This window comes from Chanodichthys erythropterus, chromosome 24, assembly GCF_024489055.1.
Source record: "Chanodichthys erythropterus isolate Z2021 chromosome 24, ASM2448905v1, whole genome shotgun sequence".
Lineage (NCBI taxonomy): Eukaryota > Metazoa > Chordata > Actinopteri > Cypriniformes > Xenocyprididae > Chanodichthys > Chanodichthys erythropterus.
This window is the reverse complement of record NC_090244.1, coordinates 27,182,022-27,200,209: the sequence shown is the minus strand read 5'-3', so window position 1 is coordinate 27,200,209 and position 18,188 is coordinate 27,182,022. Positions and strand designations below refer to the sequence as shown.

General features: G+C 42.4%; 1 protein-coding gene across 1 annotated transcript in view; it reads left to right on the top strand.

Annotated features, from left to right (window-relative positions):
* LOC137014593 (uncharacterized) overlaps positions 1–14,869 on the top strand; it is a 67,552-nt gene extending 52,683 nt beyond the window's left edge. Inside the window, exons 4-5 of the mRNA XM_067378972.1 lie at positions 11,046–11,168; positions 14,761–14,869. Coding sequence (XP_067235073.1) covers positions 11,046–11,168; positions 14,761–14,820 — 183 coding nt within the window. The 3' untranslated portion in view covers positions 14,821–14,869. The remainder of the gene's footprint in view (positions 1–11,045; positions 11,169–14,760) is intronic.
* The last annotated feature ends 3,319 nt before the right edge of the window (positions 14,870–18,188 follow it).

Below are 18,188 nucleotides of genomic sequence, written 5' to 3'. Positions count from 1 at the left end.
CCTGCCAATTACTGCTCCTTTCTCTTGTTAATTTTATGTTGGGGTGATAAATTCTCAGCGGGGCTCAAGTCCTGACCTCAACCTTACCTAGATTGTTCATGAAGAAAACCCCCTAAGTACACCCTGTTTGAGGCAGCAGATTGTTGAAGACATTTCAAAATACGTCACAGAGGACCAATTTATTCATGTGGTTTTACTTTTTTTAGAGGTACAGTTACTCCCACTCTAAGCTTTTTTTTTTTATATATATATGTAAGAATTAAGGAAATGTTGGCAAAACTTAGCTAGTTTCTAGCCTTCTAGTTTAGCTAATCTAGGGTAATGAATCAGTAGCTGACCCACATAACTTAGTGTATGTAGCATAAGCTACAGCATGTTTCTCCTCCATCCCTGGTGTCCACACAAAGGGCACAAAACTTGCTGATATGGTATCTGCTCTCCCAGCGAGCGGGAGACTGACCTAGCTGTCTCATTCTGTCAATGCTAACAGAGTGAGTGTCCCAGCTCAGCCATTTCCATGTTAGCATTCACTGTCTGAACAGGCACCTTCAGTGAGACCACGCTGGGATGAGTTCACCAGGCCGTTGGGTTTTTGTGTGCCAACACGGCACTTCACATGTTCAAGAGTAGACCTGACTCACCTCCAGCTCACTCGTGATTTAACATATTGTTATTTTTAGCAGAAAATATTGCATTTTTTAAACAACCTACATATAGGTGAGGCAGAACATGCATAATTTGTTGAATGGCTTTGCTCTAGTCTTGATGTCAAATCATAAACATGTGCACAAGACATGCGTGTTAAATAATGTAGGGTTTTGTTGACCCCATTAATGACTGTTACTCTGAGGGGAAAAATACTATTTAAGAGATTGAAGTTTTCTGCTGGTTCATGTTACCAGTTAAAGTTTTTTGACATTAGTGAAAAATGTTGCTTTGGAAATTTACGGTTGTTAAGGCCTGATATGCTTCAAACAAAATCAAAGAACGAACTGGTGTGACATCATTTCAAACAAAATCAGGCCAAAATGAAGTTCGTTTCGTGTTTGTTACAAGAGTTTGAGACGGCTTGCCAAAGCAAACATTCCGGAAAAGTTTGCTCCGACTGATAAATGCTTTTGACCTTTAGTCCGTGGCTATGAGGTAATAGGTAGGTGTGGCACTGAGGCTCCGCCTTCTTTGACTTCGAAATTTTCTCCGGTTCACTTCTTCTGTTCAATCCGTCGGGGTCAGACGTCTGAAAATAAAAATATGAAAACACCGGAGAGCTGCTATATAGTAGAAAATTATTAATCATTAATTAGAATTACAGTATAATGTACATTGTATCAAGTGGTATATAAATAATTTTTACGTAAAGTGTGGTTCTACCACATTTACTTACGTTTTCATACACAAAAAACGTACAATACTGACGTATTTATAGCAATAAAACGTAAAATACTTGCGTTTTAACAGCAATAAAATGTAAATCATTTACATATCCAAGTGTGAATGTGTATGAATTCCCATGTATTAATATTAAAATCATGGCTTTAATGTTTTAAATCAGTTGTATTCAACTGTAATATCAATATGTTTTTAGTTGAATTTATTGAATGTAGTTTACTCATGTAACGAAGGCAGGACTCAGAGTAAGATCCACATGCGAAGCTTTATTAAATGTTGAGCGTGGTCGTACAGGCATGGTCAAACGGGGCAAACTGGAACATCAGAGACAGGCAGGATCGTAGTCAGAGAACAGGCGGTGGTCAAAAGGCAGGCAGCTATCAATCACAGGACAGGAGAACCAGACAGGGATCAGAAACAGGAACCGGAACAGACAGGATAAACAGGACAAACGCTTGGAAATGTTACACTGGGAAACAAGACCTAGCAGTGAGGTGATGTGTGTAAGAGTCTTTTATTGTCCTGGTAATGAGCTGCAGCTGGGTGTGGTGATTAGTGATTAGTGTTAAGTGTGTGCAGGTGAGTGGCAGAGAGGACGATGGGAGATGTAGTCCGGGAACTGACAGGAACAGACGGTGATCATGACATAACGCCCCCCTCCCGGAAGGCGCGTCCTCGCGACGTGAAGGAACAGCTAGGGAGGGGGGGGGGGTGCATTGGAGATCTAGTAGCAGCCAGGAACGGGATCTCCAATGCAGCCCCTGGAACTCGGGCAGCCACGGCGGGTCAGGTGGCTCGGGCGGCCACGGCAGGTCAGGTGGCCTGGGCGGCCACGGTAGGTCGGGTGGTTCAGGCAACCACGGCAGGTCAGGTGGCTTAGGCGGCCACGGCAGGTCGGGCGGCTTGGGCAGCCACGGCAGGTCGGGCGGCTTGGGCAGCCACGGCAGGTCGGAGTCCATACATGGCCTTAGTGGCCTACAGTCCATTAATGGCCATGACAGCAGTGGTTGAGCAGGGTCCCCACCCACCAGCTCCCCACCCCTAGGTATACTGCCCCCCCCCAAAAAGTTCTTGGGGATTTCAGCGGGGCCCGTCACAGGTTCATGGGCAAGGAGTTCGGGTGGCGCCAGCAGGGCAAGGCGTGTGGGTGAAGCTGGCAGGGCCAGACACCTGAGTGGCGCTGGCAGCGCAAGGCGTTTGAGCGACGCCGGCAGGGCTGGAAGCTTGGATTGCGCCGGCAGGGCTGGAAGCTCGGTAGATGCCGGTAGGGCGAGGAGCTCGGTAGACGCCGGTAGGGCGAGAAGCACAGGTGGCGCCGGCAGGGCGAGGAGCACAGGTGGCGCCGGCAGGGCGAGGAGCACAGGTGGCGCCGGCAGGGCGAGGAGCACAGGTGGCGCCGGCAGGGCGAGGAGCACAGGTGGCGCCGGCAGGGCGAGGAGCACAGGTGGCGCCGGCAGGGCGAGGAGCACAGGTGGCGCCGGCAGGGCGAGGAGCACAGGTGGCGCCGGCAGGGCGAGGAGCACAGGTGGCGCCGGCAGGGCGAGGAGCACAGGTGGCGCCGGCAGGGCGAGGAGCACAGGTGGCGCCGGCAGGGCGAGGAGCTCAGGTGGCGCCGGCAGGGCGAGGAGCTCAGGTGGCGCCGGCAGGGCGAGGAGCTCAGGTGGCGCCGGCAGGGCGAGGAGCTCAGGTGGCGCCGGCAGGGCGAGGAGCTCAGGTGGCGCCGGCAGGGCAAGGAGCTCAGGTGGCGCCGGCAGGGCAAGGAGCTCAGGTGGCGCCGGCAGAGCGAGACACCTGGGCGGAGTGGGAGAGACCTCTGGAGTAGTCTCTGGACCCCCAGCGGCCTCTTGAAAGGCTTCTGAGCCTTGAGGAATTAAAGAAGCCTTCTTCCTCCTTCTCCTCCTCTTCCGAGGGTGAGGTGATGGTTCACCGGTTGGAGTGGGTTCTGGAGCAGACTCACTGGCTGAAGCAGGTTCTGGAGCGGACTCAATGGCTGGAACACCCCCTACATCTTTCAGCACTGCAGGGGCGGCCATCTTGCCCGTGGGCACTGGCAAAGCAGCCATCTTGTCCATCGCATCCAGGGCGCTTGAGAGCGTAGCGTCCGACGAACTTGAGAGCGTAGCGTCCGACGAACTTGAGAGCGTAGCGTCCGACGAACTTGAGAGCGTAGCGTCCGACGAACTTGAGAGCGTAGCGTCCGACGAACTTGAGAGCGTAGCGTCCGACGAACTTGAGAGCGTAGCGTCCGACGAACTTGAGAGCGTAGCGTCCGACGAACTTGAGAGCGTAGCGTCCGACGAACTTGAGAGCGTAGCGTCCGACGAACTTGAGAGCGTAGCGTCCGACGAACTTGAGAGCGTAGCGTCCGACGAGTTTGAGTGCGACGCGGCCGGCTGGCTTGAGTGCGACGCGGCCGGCGGAGGCTTAGGAATGCCAGCCGCTCGTGCTGAAATCAGCGGTGAATCAGTCACACTGGAACGCAACCTTCTCCGCTCCCGAACTGATCTAGAGACGTGACGTTGCTCTGGGCGATCAGCGAAGGCGTGACGTTGCTCTGGGCGATCAGCGAAGGCGTGACGTTGCTCTGGGCGATCAGCGAAGGCGTGACGTTGCTCTGGGCGATCAGCGAAGGCGTGACGTTGCTCTGGGCGATCAGCGAAGGCGTGACGTTGCTCTGGGCGATCAGCGAAGGCGTGACGTTGCTCTGGGCGATCAGCGAAGGCGTGACGTTGCTCTGGGCGATCAGCGAAGGCGTGACGTTGCTCTGGGCGATCAGCGAAGGCGTGACGTTGCTCTGGGCGATCAGCGAAGGCGTGACGTTGCTCTGGGCGATCAGCGAAGGCGTGACGTTGCTCTGGGCGATCAGCGAAGGCGTGACGTTGCTCTGGGCGATCAGCGAAGGCGTGACGTTGCTCTGGGCGATCAGCGAAGGCGTGACGTTGCTCTGGGCGATCAGCGAAGGCGTGACGTTGCTCTGGGCGATCAGCGAAGGCGTGACGTTGCTCTGGGCGATCAGCGAAGGCGTGACGTTGCTCTGGGCGATCAGCGAAGGCGTGACGTTGCTCTGGGCGATCAGCGAAGGCGTGACGTTGCTCTGGGCGATCAGCGAAGGCGTGACGTTGCTCTGGGCGATCAGCGAAGGCGTGACGTTGCTCTGGGCGATCAGCGAAGGCGTGACGTTGCTCTGGGCGATCAGCGAAGGCGTGACGTTGCTCTGGGCGATCAGCGAAGGCGTGACGTTGCTCTGGGCGATCAGCGAAGGCGTGACGTTGCTCTGGGCGATCAGCGAAGGCGTGACGTTGCTCTGGGCGATCAGCGAAGGCGTGACGTTGCTCTGGGCGATCAGCGAAGGCGTGACGTTGCTCTGGGCGATCAGCGAAGGCGTGACGTTGCTCTGGGCGATCAGCGAAGGCGTGACGTTGCTCTGGGCGATCAGCGAAGGCGTGACGTTGCTCTGGGCGATCAGCGAAGGCGTGACGTTGCTCTGGGCGATCAGCGAAGGCGTGACGTTGCTCTGGGCGATCAGCGAAGGCGTGACGTTGCTCTGGGCGATCAGCGAAGGCGTGACGTTGCTCTGGGCGATCAGCGAAGGCGTGACGTTGCTCTGGGCGATCAGCGAAGGCGTGACGTTGCTCTGGGCGATCAGCGAAGGCGTGACGTTGCTCTGGGCGATCAGCGAAGGCGTGACGTTGCTCTGGGCGATCAGCAAAGGCGTGACGTTGCTCTGGGCGATCAGCGAAGGCGTGACGTTGCTCTGGGCGATCAGCGAAGGCGTGACGTTGCTCTGGGCGATCAGCGAAGGCGTGACGTTGCTCTGGGCGATCAGCGAAGGCGTGACGTTGCTCTGGGCGATCAGCGAAGGCGTGACGTTGCTCTGGGCGATCAGCGAAGGCGTGACGTTGCTCTGGGCGATCAGCGAAGGCGTGACGTTGCTCTGGGCGATCAGCGGAGACGTGACATTGCTCATGGAGATCAGCTGGGACATAGACTGGTGTTGTTGTAATGGTGGCCGCCATTTTGTGAATGTTCTTTGATGCGGCGTCCATTACGTGATTTACTATGGTGTCGCATTTCCCCGCGACACCCACAGTAAAACGTGAACCAACGGTAAGCAGGGCAAAGTCCAAGAATTCCATAAACGTCCCTCGGGGACCATTGGCGATTAAATAACCCTTAAGAGGTTAATTTAGTCCATAAGCAAAAAAGTCAATGAGGGCACAGTCCGGTAAATCAGAAAAATGGGCAATGTCCAGGAATTTCTGGATATGAACCTCCAGGGTGCAGTTACCTTGACGAAGGCTGACCAGATGTGTTGCGGGATCCATACTGGGACTAGGACGCCCAACAAAGCTGCTGGATCTGGGTGTGGCTAGGTCTTCTGTAACGAAGGCAGGACTCAGAGTAAGATCCACATGCGAAGCTTTATTAAATGTTGAGCGTGGTCGTACAGGCATGGTCAAACGGGGCAAACTGGAACATCAGAGACAGGCAGGATCGTAGTCAGAGAACAGGCGGTGGTCAAAAGGCAGGCAGCTATCAATCACAGGACAGGAGAACCAGACAGGGATCAGAAACAGAAACAGGAACCGGAACAGACAGGATAAACAGGACAAACGCTTGGAAATGTTACACTGGGAAACAAGACCTAGCAGTGAGGTGATGTGTGTAAGAGTCTTTTATTGTCCTGGTAATGAGCTGCAGCTGGGTGTGGTGATTAGTGATTAGTGTTAAGTGTGTGCAGGTGAGTGGCAGAGAGGATGATGGGAGATGTAGTCCGGGAACTGACAGGAACAGACGGTGATCATGACACTCATCTACTTAATATGAAAATAACATCTCTGTTCGTGACTTTTGCTGCAAACTTGTTTAGGAGGATTACATAATGTTAAACAAGAATACACTTTGAAACCTTAAAATGAATAAAATATCTGTAGTTGTTTAACCATTTTGAAATATTCAGTTTGCTGTGACACAGAAGGCGTTTTCTCCTATGCAACGACTGACAATACAACCATAAGATACACCAAAACCAACATAAATTCACAAATTACATCAATTTTATTTGTTCGCTGTACTCCAAATCTTTAGAATCCATATGTTTGTAAGGAACAGATCCAAACATAGCCCTTTATCTGGCGATCTTTATCTTCATTCTCAGCAGCGACCATCATAGTCAAAGCCAGCACTCGTTATGATTCAAATTTGAAAGTTGCGCCATCGAGAACATTTTCGACATGGTTTACGGCACTGAGAAGCCGGATTCATATTTTCATGGATTAATAACCTATACTAAAAATAAAAAACTATTACCGCCAGAGAGGACTGCAACTGGAACTCATCATCATTTGAACTACTTTTGGTACCACTTTTGACATTTTTGAAATAAATAAATTATTGTGAATATGCTTTTATGTCTGTTATTCTTTTATTTATAAAAATATGTAGTTTTAAGAAATGGTTATGGGTAGGTTTAGGGGTTGGTGTAGGATTAGTGGCTCAAAAAAAAAATCATTTTAATGTTATATTTTTACTAAAATTGTCATTTTCCTACACATATTTCTGTCTATTATGTTTTATTCTTTTAATATTCTGTATAAAATGGGTATGTTTAGGTTCGGGATGGGGTTTGGGGATCTTACATTTATCTCCAAAACGATATAAGGGAAATTATACATATACCTTTATGACATGGAAGATTCGTAAATATTCGTAAAAATAATTTTTTTCACTGACATGGTGATTTTGTTTTTAAACCAGTGAAATTCTTATTTTAATCATCCAAATGTTTAAAGCTTTCCTGTAGCTCAAACAGTAGATCACAGCACTAGCAACACCTAGGTCAGGGGTTCAATTCTCAGGGAAAGCAAGAACTGATAAAATATATACCTTGAATGCAGTGTAAGTTGGATAAAATCACTGGCCAAATACATTTACAAGTGCAAATGTTTAACATTTAAACTGTCAGACACAATGTTGTAATAAAGTGTTAATAAATATGCCAACTTAAGTTAAATTATTTAATTTAAACATTTGATAGGATACAATTATGCCTTCAGAAAGGTAACAGGGTTGATAATAACAGGGTTGACTGGGTTACTGTTTACACCAAAGATCTTGGACTAAGGTTTTTATTAGCAAGACAAGTATACAATGATATTTCCAGAATGATCTAATTTTCAGTTATCAAATGTTTTCTATAAAAAATCATAGTAACAGGGTTGACATTTTAAGATGGTTCACTATTGACAAATATAACAAAAAATTAAGGCCTGGTTGCACACATAGGGCTTAGATTAAGCCAGCAGTAGGTCTTAGTTCAATTACGACATTTAAATAGGTTTTATAAACATGCCTTAGAAAAAAACTGACATTACTGGTATGCGTCTTGAGATAAAACAATGGCACTGACATATCTTAAGATATATCAGTACAAGTTGTTTTCAGTTAAAACAGCGCCTTGTCTATGAAACCTGGGCTAAGTTTTTAAGTTAAAGTAATCAAAAAAGGAGAGTTTTTCTTGAACATGAATTCACTTCTTAAAAAAATAAATAAAAAATGACCAAAATTGTTAGTGAACTCCCCTTTTCATATTGTAGAGTGGATACTATGGTATATTATAAACACATTAATGGCATACTTTGTTGCATTTAATGGCTGTTTTAAAGGTGTTCAGATGGTTTTCCAATAATAATGGCCTCTTAGAGACTTAAGGCATGTAAACCTGAACAAGTTGTTGAAGAAAACAACTAAATAAACACCTGGAGCGGGAAAACGGAGCTCTGACATCTGATCTGTCTGAGAGCGAGACTCCAAATCCTTTCATGTGTCCGCGAGGGCTGAGGTAAGACAGGCAGTCTTGGAGAGATATCTCGCAATGTCCATCACTGCAGCAGTTTGTCTTCATCAATCATCTCGCTGTTTGTTGACCATAGCAACAGGATGTCACGGTTATTTTTATAGATCTTGTTATTGGGGTCTGCCCTCTCACAGCAGGAATTTCCTCAGCACAAGGCATCATGGGATCTGGATCTGAGGGTGCTTGTGACGTATTTGCCTTCTTTGTTCTTCTCATTTGAGTTTCCAGCAGTTATTACATCATCCTCAAATAAGTAAGTCATAACATTTGGAGAATGTTAATTGATCCTTTGATGCCCAGCAATGCTTTAGTGCACAACATTTTGATGTCACACTTTAGATTGTGGCGTATCTGGTTGCTTTCTAATGAGTCTTTAATTAGCAGCTTATGTTATCTGGCATTGGGTGTTGCTAGCAAACAGATGAATGGAGCTCACGTCAGTGTTTTCTCGTCTGGAGACGCAGCTGAAGTTTAAGAGTCAAGGTCACGCAGACCCCTCGCCTTCATCTGTCAGCCTCTTTTGATCTGCAGACGCTTTCCTCCGTCTTTCTGCACGCTCTGCCTTTAACACAGGGTCAGAGGTCACAGTGGGGCAAGGCCGCAGGATTCTGGCCTCTGCCAAAAACCTTCTTTTCCTCTGCTAGTTTTGTTTGTTTGTAATATCACCCCGTGAATTATTTGTTTTGGGGGTTTTTTTCAGGGTTTGGATGTATGTTCCTTTAGCTTTTATCACATACATATGTCGATATCCACGCTCTGCCCCTCGCTTTAAGCGGCAGCCCCTCAGTTGCCATGTTGAATTAATGTTTTGAACAGAAATGCAATAATGTCAGGACCTTCACGGTGGGGGTTTCAATTTGTCATATCATAAACAGGTGCTAAACAGGAGGATTAGTGGTGTTGAGATCCACAGTCTTCCCTCGGATCCTGTTATCTGGGTATTGGATCCCTGACGCGTTCCGTCAGATTGAACAACGGGGCCCTTGTGCTGGCCACGGGCGTCAGCAGGGCCCCAGACATGGTCACAGGTCATTGATCAGTGTGACAAGAAACCCTGTCTGGTTCTGTTTAGGGGGAGGCTGCCTGGAACCGACCTTAGATTAGAAATGAAGAGAGGTCAAAACTAGAAGGAGCTGAAGGCAGTATTATAACTGACTTTCATAGTGCAGGAATGGAACATTAGTGTACTGCTTATTGCATATTGCAGAGTATATACGGTATGCTACTGTTTTTAATGATATATTTAGGAACTTAACAATTCATCCCCTTTGTATGTCATTTTTTTAGTACAAAGAGTCTGAGAAGTGTATTATTCACACTTAAAAATACTGCTAAAATACACTTTTGGAAGAAATGGTTCATTATGGGCCATTCTACAGAATTGGTTCAACGTCAGGGTTGGAAACGTCTTGAAAAAAAAAAACGTCTTTTTTTGTATTTTGTATGTATGCACATTGGATTATATCCAAGGTACACATTTCTAGTAATTGTGCAGTTAATTCTCATATCGTATTTTCAGAAAGTTTTGGAATATTTTTCCTCTCCCCAAATTTGTCACTACCGAAACACAATAATAAATCGTTCAATAGGAAGGGTTACATTGACCTATTAAGATTTTGTTTATATCTACCTTGTAAATATATATATATATATATATATATATATATATATATATATATATATATATATATATAATTTATTTATTTATTTTTATTTTTTTTGCTATTTTAAAAAAAAAAAATCACAGGTAAATCAATAACAATTACAATTTTAACAATATTTCAAGTGTAATTTATGAGATCTGTTGTATTTTGAATCTAGTCTTTCTTTGTAAAAGGCATAAAGTTTATTATACTGATTTCAAAGTTAAGGATTCATTAGTTTGAATATACATTGAACCAAACACTATAATAACATCTTAGTTGATAATTCAATATACTTTATTTTTGACAAAACATCCCATGTTTCAGTCGTGACTGCACATTTTCGGTAGTGGCAATATATTTTGGTATTGACCACATCACATTACAGAATTTTAACTTACATACTAAAACACTAATATAACATATTAAAATATTAATGATTTGCATAACTGTACTAAAATTTAGTTTATTTCCCCCAAATAAATGATTATGTGTTCTCTTTTGTCACTACCAAAACAATGATGACGTTTCGGTCATGACAGTAGTGACGATATTAGATACTTTTGAGCCTAGCTCAAATATGCTAATCAGAACATTATTAGATAGTACAGTTCTGAACCGTTGTGCACACATAAAAAAATAAATTTTATCGAATAACACTCAAAAAACAATTATGTCACAACCGAAACTTCACCACTTGTTTCGGTCGTGACTGTTTCAGTATTGACGATTTTAGATACTTTTGAGCCTAGCTCAAAGATGCTAATCAGCACATGGTTAGCTAGTACAGTTCTGAACAGCTGTACACACACAAAAACTAATTTTTTGGAGTAACACCCAAAAAAGTTTGCTTAATGGCAGAAAAAAGGTGCTTGGTAGTGATGTTCCTTAAAGTTACACACACATTTTCAGATTTTGAACACATTTAACTCAAAATGATGAACCTGTCTACTATGAAAGAGAGGCTATGAGAGAGAGGGACACAGGAATATGTCCTGATAAAAAATGTAGAAGTGTGGTTTAATCAGTTTCAGCCAATGGACGAAAACATACACTGTTTTGGTAGTGACATGAAAAATGCGTGGACTGCATGTATCGTGTGTGTTGTGTTCTACAGGTGAACTCCTTTTTGTCTTGTTTCCATGTCTTGTTTGTAGTCACTGTTTAATCGGGTACAGATGGAGCCCATTGAGAGGGAGTGGCTGCGGTGTGCGGCGCTTGGAAACGCTACGACCCTTTACCTGCTTCTGCAACAGGAACCCACGCTCGTCTCCAAAAAGGTGAGAATTCACCATTGCGTTTTACTTGTAAAAATGCATATGTTTCCATAATGTAATTAAAAATCATGATTTAAGATTCTGTGTATGGTGCCAGTACTACCATTTCCTGATTACCAGTAATTTGTGTAGCAACTGGAGGGTTGCAGCGGTTGTGTTTCCTCTATTGTAAGGGTCAAGCTAATTAGGATGAGGATTACGTTACTGCACAGAATCAGAGAGTGTCTCTTTTGAAGATTTAGGGCAGGATGAAAAGACTCAGACAGGAACGGATTGTTGTTTGACCAGGAGCGTTTTGCTGCCTGATAGTGTTATGGGAACAGAGCGGGTCATCTTTAAAGGTGAAGAGAAAAGAAAATAAAACACACTGACGACTTCCAGATATTGTTTGTCCCCTGGATACAAGCGCAGCCTGTATTGGCTTAACTTCAGAAGCCTTTGGCCCCAAGGCTGTGTATTCTGCCACTTACACACACTTCCGAAACAAGGGAGATTGCTGGACACAGAAAACGGAGAAGAGGAAGGTGGTAGACTTGTGTCTGGTTGTAAATCATCACATATGTGCCTGGCAGCAGCAGCGGGTCGCGGCTCTACGGGAGGGAGGCCCAAAGCAGCAGCTCTTATTAAATTTCCATGAAGTTTAGTGAATTTACGCGGTGGAGAGGATGACAGGGAACGGCTGGCGCTGCTGGATGCTTGCAGAGTTGCTGTAGAGCAACTGACAAGAACACTTACCACCTCTGAAGCTACTGCTAATGCTAATAGATTCTTATTTTACTTTTATAGGGAAACATTAATTACTTTGAAACAGTAACTCTTGAACTTTTAAGAGCTAAAAAAAAAAGAAAAAAAAGAAATGTATTGTTACTGCCGGTTACTTACCCGGAGTCTAACTCTAAAGAGCTGTTATTTCAACTCTGTTAGAATAAGTTTAGCATTTATTTATTTGAATAGAGAATTGAATAAATTCTGGTAGTAACTGGTAGTTTCACACCAAAATTGATAAGAATAAGCCTCAGGCTGAAAGAAATGTATATTTACTTCTGTACAGTAGAGGGCGCAGCTCAAACAAACCTGTCAGCTGTGCTGCTATTCTGGATTAAAAAGAATAGGAGGAGGAAGTTCAAAACTCTTACTTAAGCAATAAAAATTTAAAAAATAAAAACACAAATGTGATGTTTATCTAAAGTCATTTTTGCATATTAGTATGGTTGAATTGGATCATCAAAGGTCAGCGACTCTGTACTTACTCACGATTTCTCTCAACATGGGGACAAGAGAGCTGTCACTCAATAAATGGGAAAAAAGTAACTTGCATTACTTATTTGAAAAAGTAACTTAGATATTTTGTTGTCAATTTTAAAACAATGCATTACTTTACTAGTTACTTGAAAAAAGTAATCTGATTACATTACTCAAGTTACCTGTAGTGCGTTACCCCAAACACTACTAAATATGCTCAAAATGCAAATATGCTATATTTCAAATACTTATTATTAAGGTTATAAATGTACCACATAATGGTCATAATCATGATTTGCAATGATAAAGAGAAACACTGCTTTTTCTTGGAAATAAAATATAAACCCGATTCCAAAAAATTTGGGACACTGTACAAAATGTGAATAAAAAAGAATGCAATAATTTACAAATCTCATAAACTTATATTTTATTCACAATAGCATAAAGATAACATATCATATGTTGAAAGTGAGACATTTTGAAATGTAATGCCAAATATTGGCTCAATTTGGATTTCATGAGAGCTACACATTCCAAAAAAGTTGGGACAGGTAGCAAAAAGAGGCCGGAAAAGTTAAATGTATATACAGTATAAGGAACAGCTGGAGGACCAATTTGCAACTTACTATGTCAATAGGCAACATGATTGGGTATAAAAAGAGCCTCTCAGAGTGGCAGTCGCTCTCAGAAGTCAAGATGGGCAGAGGATCACCAATTCCCCCAATGCTACGGTGAAAAATAGTGGAGCAATATCAGAAAGGAGTTTCTCAGAGAAAAATTGCAAAGAGTTTGAAGTTATCATCATCTACAGTGCATAATATCATCCAAAGATTCAGAGAATCTGGAACAATCTTTGTGTGTAAGGGTTAAGGCCGGAAAACCATACTGGATGCCCGTGATCTTTGGGCCCTTAGACGGCACTGCATCACATACAGGAATGCTGAACACAATCCACCGGGCCATTCGCCGTTGCCGGCTATAACTCAATAGGTCAAAAAAGAAGCCATATCTAAACATGATCCAGAAGCACAGGCGTTTTCTCTGGGCCAAGGCTCATTTAATATGCAAAGTGGAAAACTGTTCTTTTGGAAAACTGGGACACCATGTCATCCGGACTAAAGAGGACAAGGACAACCCAAGTTGTTTATCAGCGCTCAGTTCAGAAGCCTGCATGTCTGATGGTATGGGGTTGCATGAGTGCGTGTGGCATGGGCAGCTTACACATCTGGAAAGGCACCATCAATGCTGAAAGGTATATCCAAGTTCTAGAACAACATATGCTCCCATCCAGACGTCGTCTCTTTCAGGGAAGACCTTGCATTTTCCAACATGACAATGCCAGACCACATACTGCATCAATTACAACATCATGGCTGCGTAGAAGAAGGATCCGGGTACTGAAATGGCCAGCCTGCAGTCCAGATCTTTCACCCATAGAAAACATTTGCCGCATCATAAAGAGGAAGATGCGACAAAGAAGACCTAAGACTGTTGAGCAACTAGAAGCCTGTATTAGACAAGAATGGGACAACATTACTATTCCTAAACTTGAGCAACTTATCTCCTCAGTCTCCAGACGTTTTCAGACTGTTATAAAAATGCCACACAGTGGTAAACATGGCCTTGTCCCAACTTTTTTGAGATGTGTTGATGCCATGAAATTTAAAATCAACTTATTTTTCCCTTAAAATGATACATTTTCTCAGTTTAAACATTTGATATGTCATCTATGTTGTATTCTGAATAAAATATTGAAATTTGAAACTTCCACATCATTGCATTCTGTTTTTATTTATGTTTTTACTGTTTAACTTTTTTGGAATAGGGATTGTACATTAAGTGTTTTAGAAAGAACACAATTTTGGTAAAACTCAACTCTGTAGCTACTGCTAATGCCCATATCAACTTATTTTACTCTAAATTTACTGGACGCCAGATAATTATGGGTCATTCGAAAAAAACTATTTTTCTGAACCCTAAGTCTAACTTAAAAGAAATATTTAATTTCAACACTGTTACAATCGTTTTGGTAATTATATACTTATAATTTGAATAGATTCAATTTGAATAGGGTAAATTCTGTGTGCCTGTAATAAATCATATAAAAATAAAATATAACTGACAATAAAATGAATGGCACATTTCACATTACCCACTAAACAGAGTCAAATCTATTAATACTAGTTTAGTAGCACGTTATTTATATCCGTAGTAAATCATGGCCCACAAATGACATTGTTTTCTGCAAATGACCCTCTTAAAAAAAGCTGTTTAAAATTGTGTTTTTAAAACATTTTTTTTTTTCTCAAGATATCAACAAAAACCCAAACATTGTTTATTGTTCTTTCCACAGGTTTTCAAAGTCAAACGGATTTCACAATCTTTAGTTGCATCTACCATATCTCTTAGTTAGGCTGGATATGGTCCAGTGGGATTCTGTTTCAGTTTAGTGCAAGTTTGTGGACCTGCTCCCACCTGAGAGGACACTTTAAATCATGTGTCCAGGAGCATGCTAGCGCTGATAACAGCAAAATGTTCTTTTGTGTAAGTGATGCTAACTTCGACAACAACAGGACATTTCCAAAGAGCACGCAAGGTTTTCTTCTGTACCCAACAATACATTTTTCAAACAAGGAACCGGTTCAAATGCATCTTCATTGTCTTTAAAGATAAGATGGGACATTCTCATCAGATCAGACTTCAGATGTGGCAGTCAAAGATGGACATTTTCAGTGGACCTTTTTGCTCATCCAGTCCCCCCAGGTCAACAGTAATGGCCAATGCTCTTAACCAGGATCAGATAAAAGCGATAGTGTTGATGGGATAGACAGCATCTTACGTGGCCATCACGATTGAGAGACAAAAACTCATAGGAAAGGTTAATCTCAGGCCCTTATCAATCAATTACATTTGGCTTTGTGGAATTAATGGCATGGCTAGAATTGCTTGGCGGAATTGAAAAGGGTTTGTGGGCTGAACTTGGCATTGGCGTCTCTAGGGGAAATGAAGCTCTTTGTGTTTGAAGCATCACAGCCAAATGGTTCAAACCCCTCTTATAGACGCAGATACAGAGCAAGATAACAGCTTTTCAAATTAATTAGTGCCTCCTCGTTCCCAATCAAACGGTTACCTTGAGTCCCTCTTGAATCAAGAAATGCCGCTCCATTGAATTGCAATGTGTCACTTTGTGCAGTACATCCTTTGACAATGTTTGATTTAATGCACCCGCAATGTCTGCAATCTCATTACATTCATTTCCTACTTCTTTTCACATCTGCAGGACTTTGTCACTGTAAGTACATGACTCTACCCATACCCCTTCATCCCTGCCCCCTTCGCTTTTACTTCACGCCACTAGAATGAAGTCATGCAAACCCATTCATCTGCTTATCCCTCTTTACATTTAATTTTTAGTTTTACTATATCCATCTGTTGTCCATAATTATGCTCAAGTGTTCAGGAAGATCATCAATTGTTATGTGAGGCTGATATAAAAATAGCAAAACTTCCAACTTAACTACAAATTTCAGTAGTGTGACAGTAATTGTTTTTGAAACAGAGTAGCTCTTCCAGCAAAAAATAGTGGGGTAACATGGCTAAAAAGTATTGGGAATGCAGTTTTACAGCCAGGTGAATGCTTAAAGCCTAAAATTCCCACCCACATATGCCCACATATTTATAATATTCAGGTCTAATTAATTTCACTTAAAGAGTCAAACTGGAGTGTGTTTCCCATACAACTCATTACTTAACTACCATAGTACGATGCATCGTTGAAGAAATCATCTAGCTAGTCACAACTGTTTACCGAAACCACATTGTCGCAAATTTGTCATTAAACCACATTGGTTACTGATGTCATGCAGGTGGTGGATTAATAACTTTTTTAACGAATCTGTCTGAGATCGAATTAACTTAACTTAACTTAAGGACTAATTCTCATTTTTCAAATAATGAGAAAGCTTGTTCTTACATACTAGAGCATGTATGCATATGCGTACTGTGCTTTAAATCTCTTGACAAACTAAATGCCGTAAATTATATTTGTATATATTCGAAATAGAAGATATAGATCGTATTGAATGTCAGCTTGCTTATTTTACTCAAGATAAGGATTTATTAAAGGGTTAGTTCACCCAAAAATGAAAATTCTGTCATTAATTACTCACCCTCATATCGTTCCACACCCGTAAGTCCTTCGTTCATCTTCAGAACACAAATTTTAAGTCCAAACTTTAAGTCCACATGTCATGCAAACAAGAAATTATGCTTCTAATCATAAGTCGAGAGCTGTCATTCCAATCAGTCTTTGGGGTAATGCATTACAAGTAACTTGAGTTACATATTTAGATTACTTTTTCAAGTAACTAGTAAAGTAACACATTACTTTTTGAATTTACAACAAAATATCTAAGTTAATTTTTTCAAATAAGTAATGCAAGTTACTTTTCATATTTATTGACTGACAGCTCTCTTGTCCCCATGTTAAGAGAAATCGTGAGTAAGTGCAAAGGAGTTGTGTGCACTTTGTGAACATGATGGCTATTGTAGTTCTAGACTAAATGTGAACAGGCATTTACTCATCTCACTTGCACGAAAACATTCAGTATTTCTCAAAATTAATGAACAGTGAAATGCAATATCAGAATTTTGTGCAAACCTGTAATAATTAGATATATTAGATACAAGTACACAAATATACTTTATGTATTTAATCTCACTTTATTAACCAATGTATTTGCTGCTGAGCTTCAGTGATCTAATTCGACCATACTCATAAGCAAAAATGACTTTAGATTAGATTTAGAGGAAGTTTGAACTTCCTTCTCCTGTATCCTTTTCTTCTTCAATCCAGAATGGCAGCACAGTTGAAAGGTTTGTTTGAGCTGCGCCCTCTGCTGTACAGAAGTAAATACGCATTTCCTTCAGCCTGAGGCTTATTCATTTCACTTTTGGTGTAAAATGGCCTTTACATTTGCCAAAAAATAGAAAGTTTTTGTTGTTATTAAAAAACAAAGATGCAAGCCCAGTCCAGATGAGAAAAAGTAACGCAAAAGTAATGTAACATTACTTTTCATAAAAGTAACTAAGTAACACAATTAGTTACTTTTTAGGGAGTAACACAATATTGTAATGCATTACTTGTAAAAGTAACTTTCCACAAAACTTGTTCCAACCACGCAACTGTGCAATGCTGTTTCCAAATGTTCGTTGGAACTGTGGTTTCGGGAAACACAGACTCGTTGAACTATGCTGATAACAACATAACTTGCGACCATAGTAGGCTAAGAATGCTTTTGGGAAACATCCCTGATCTTGTCCCTGACCCTGTAATTTATTATGAATTTGTACAATGTGAAAACATACGATTTGTGATAAAATAAATAGAAACATGAAGTAGCCCTGAACCAAACCCTCAGTGGAGTTGTACGAAAACGTAAAAGTGATATTGTACAAATTCATAGGAATTTGCCACCAAATTGCCAACATATAATAGTTGCAACTGTGTTGGAAATGAACCAGTTAAAAAAATTATTCACTGAGTCATTGATCCCTATGTGGAATTTGATATCTTCTTCTTTGGGGGGAGTTTGGATGAATGATATGTGAATGGTATGTATGAGCAGAGATGCCTACTGGTCAGCTGCATCCATCGCAATGCTGTGTACTAGAATATGACACCAGGGAAATCAGATTTGCAAACAATAACATCCAAGGGCTTGCTAATCTTCTTAAGAGAAGTTAATGAAGGGGGGTAGAAACGAGATGGGGGTGTCCGTA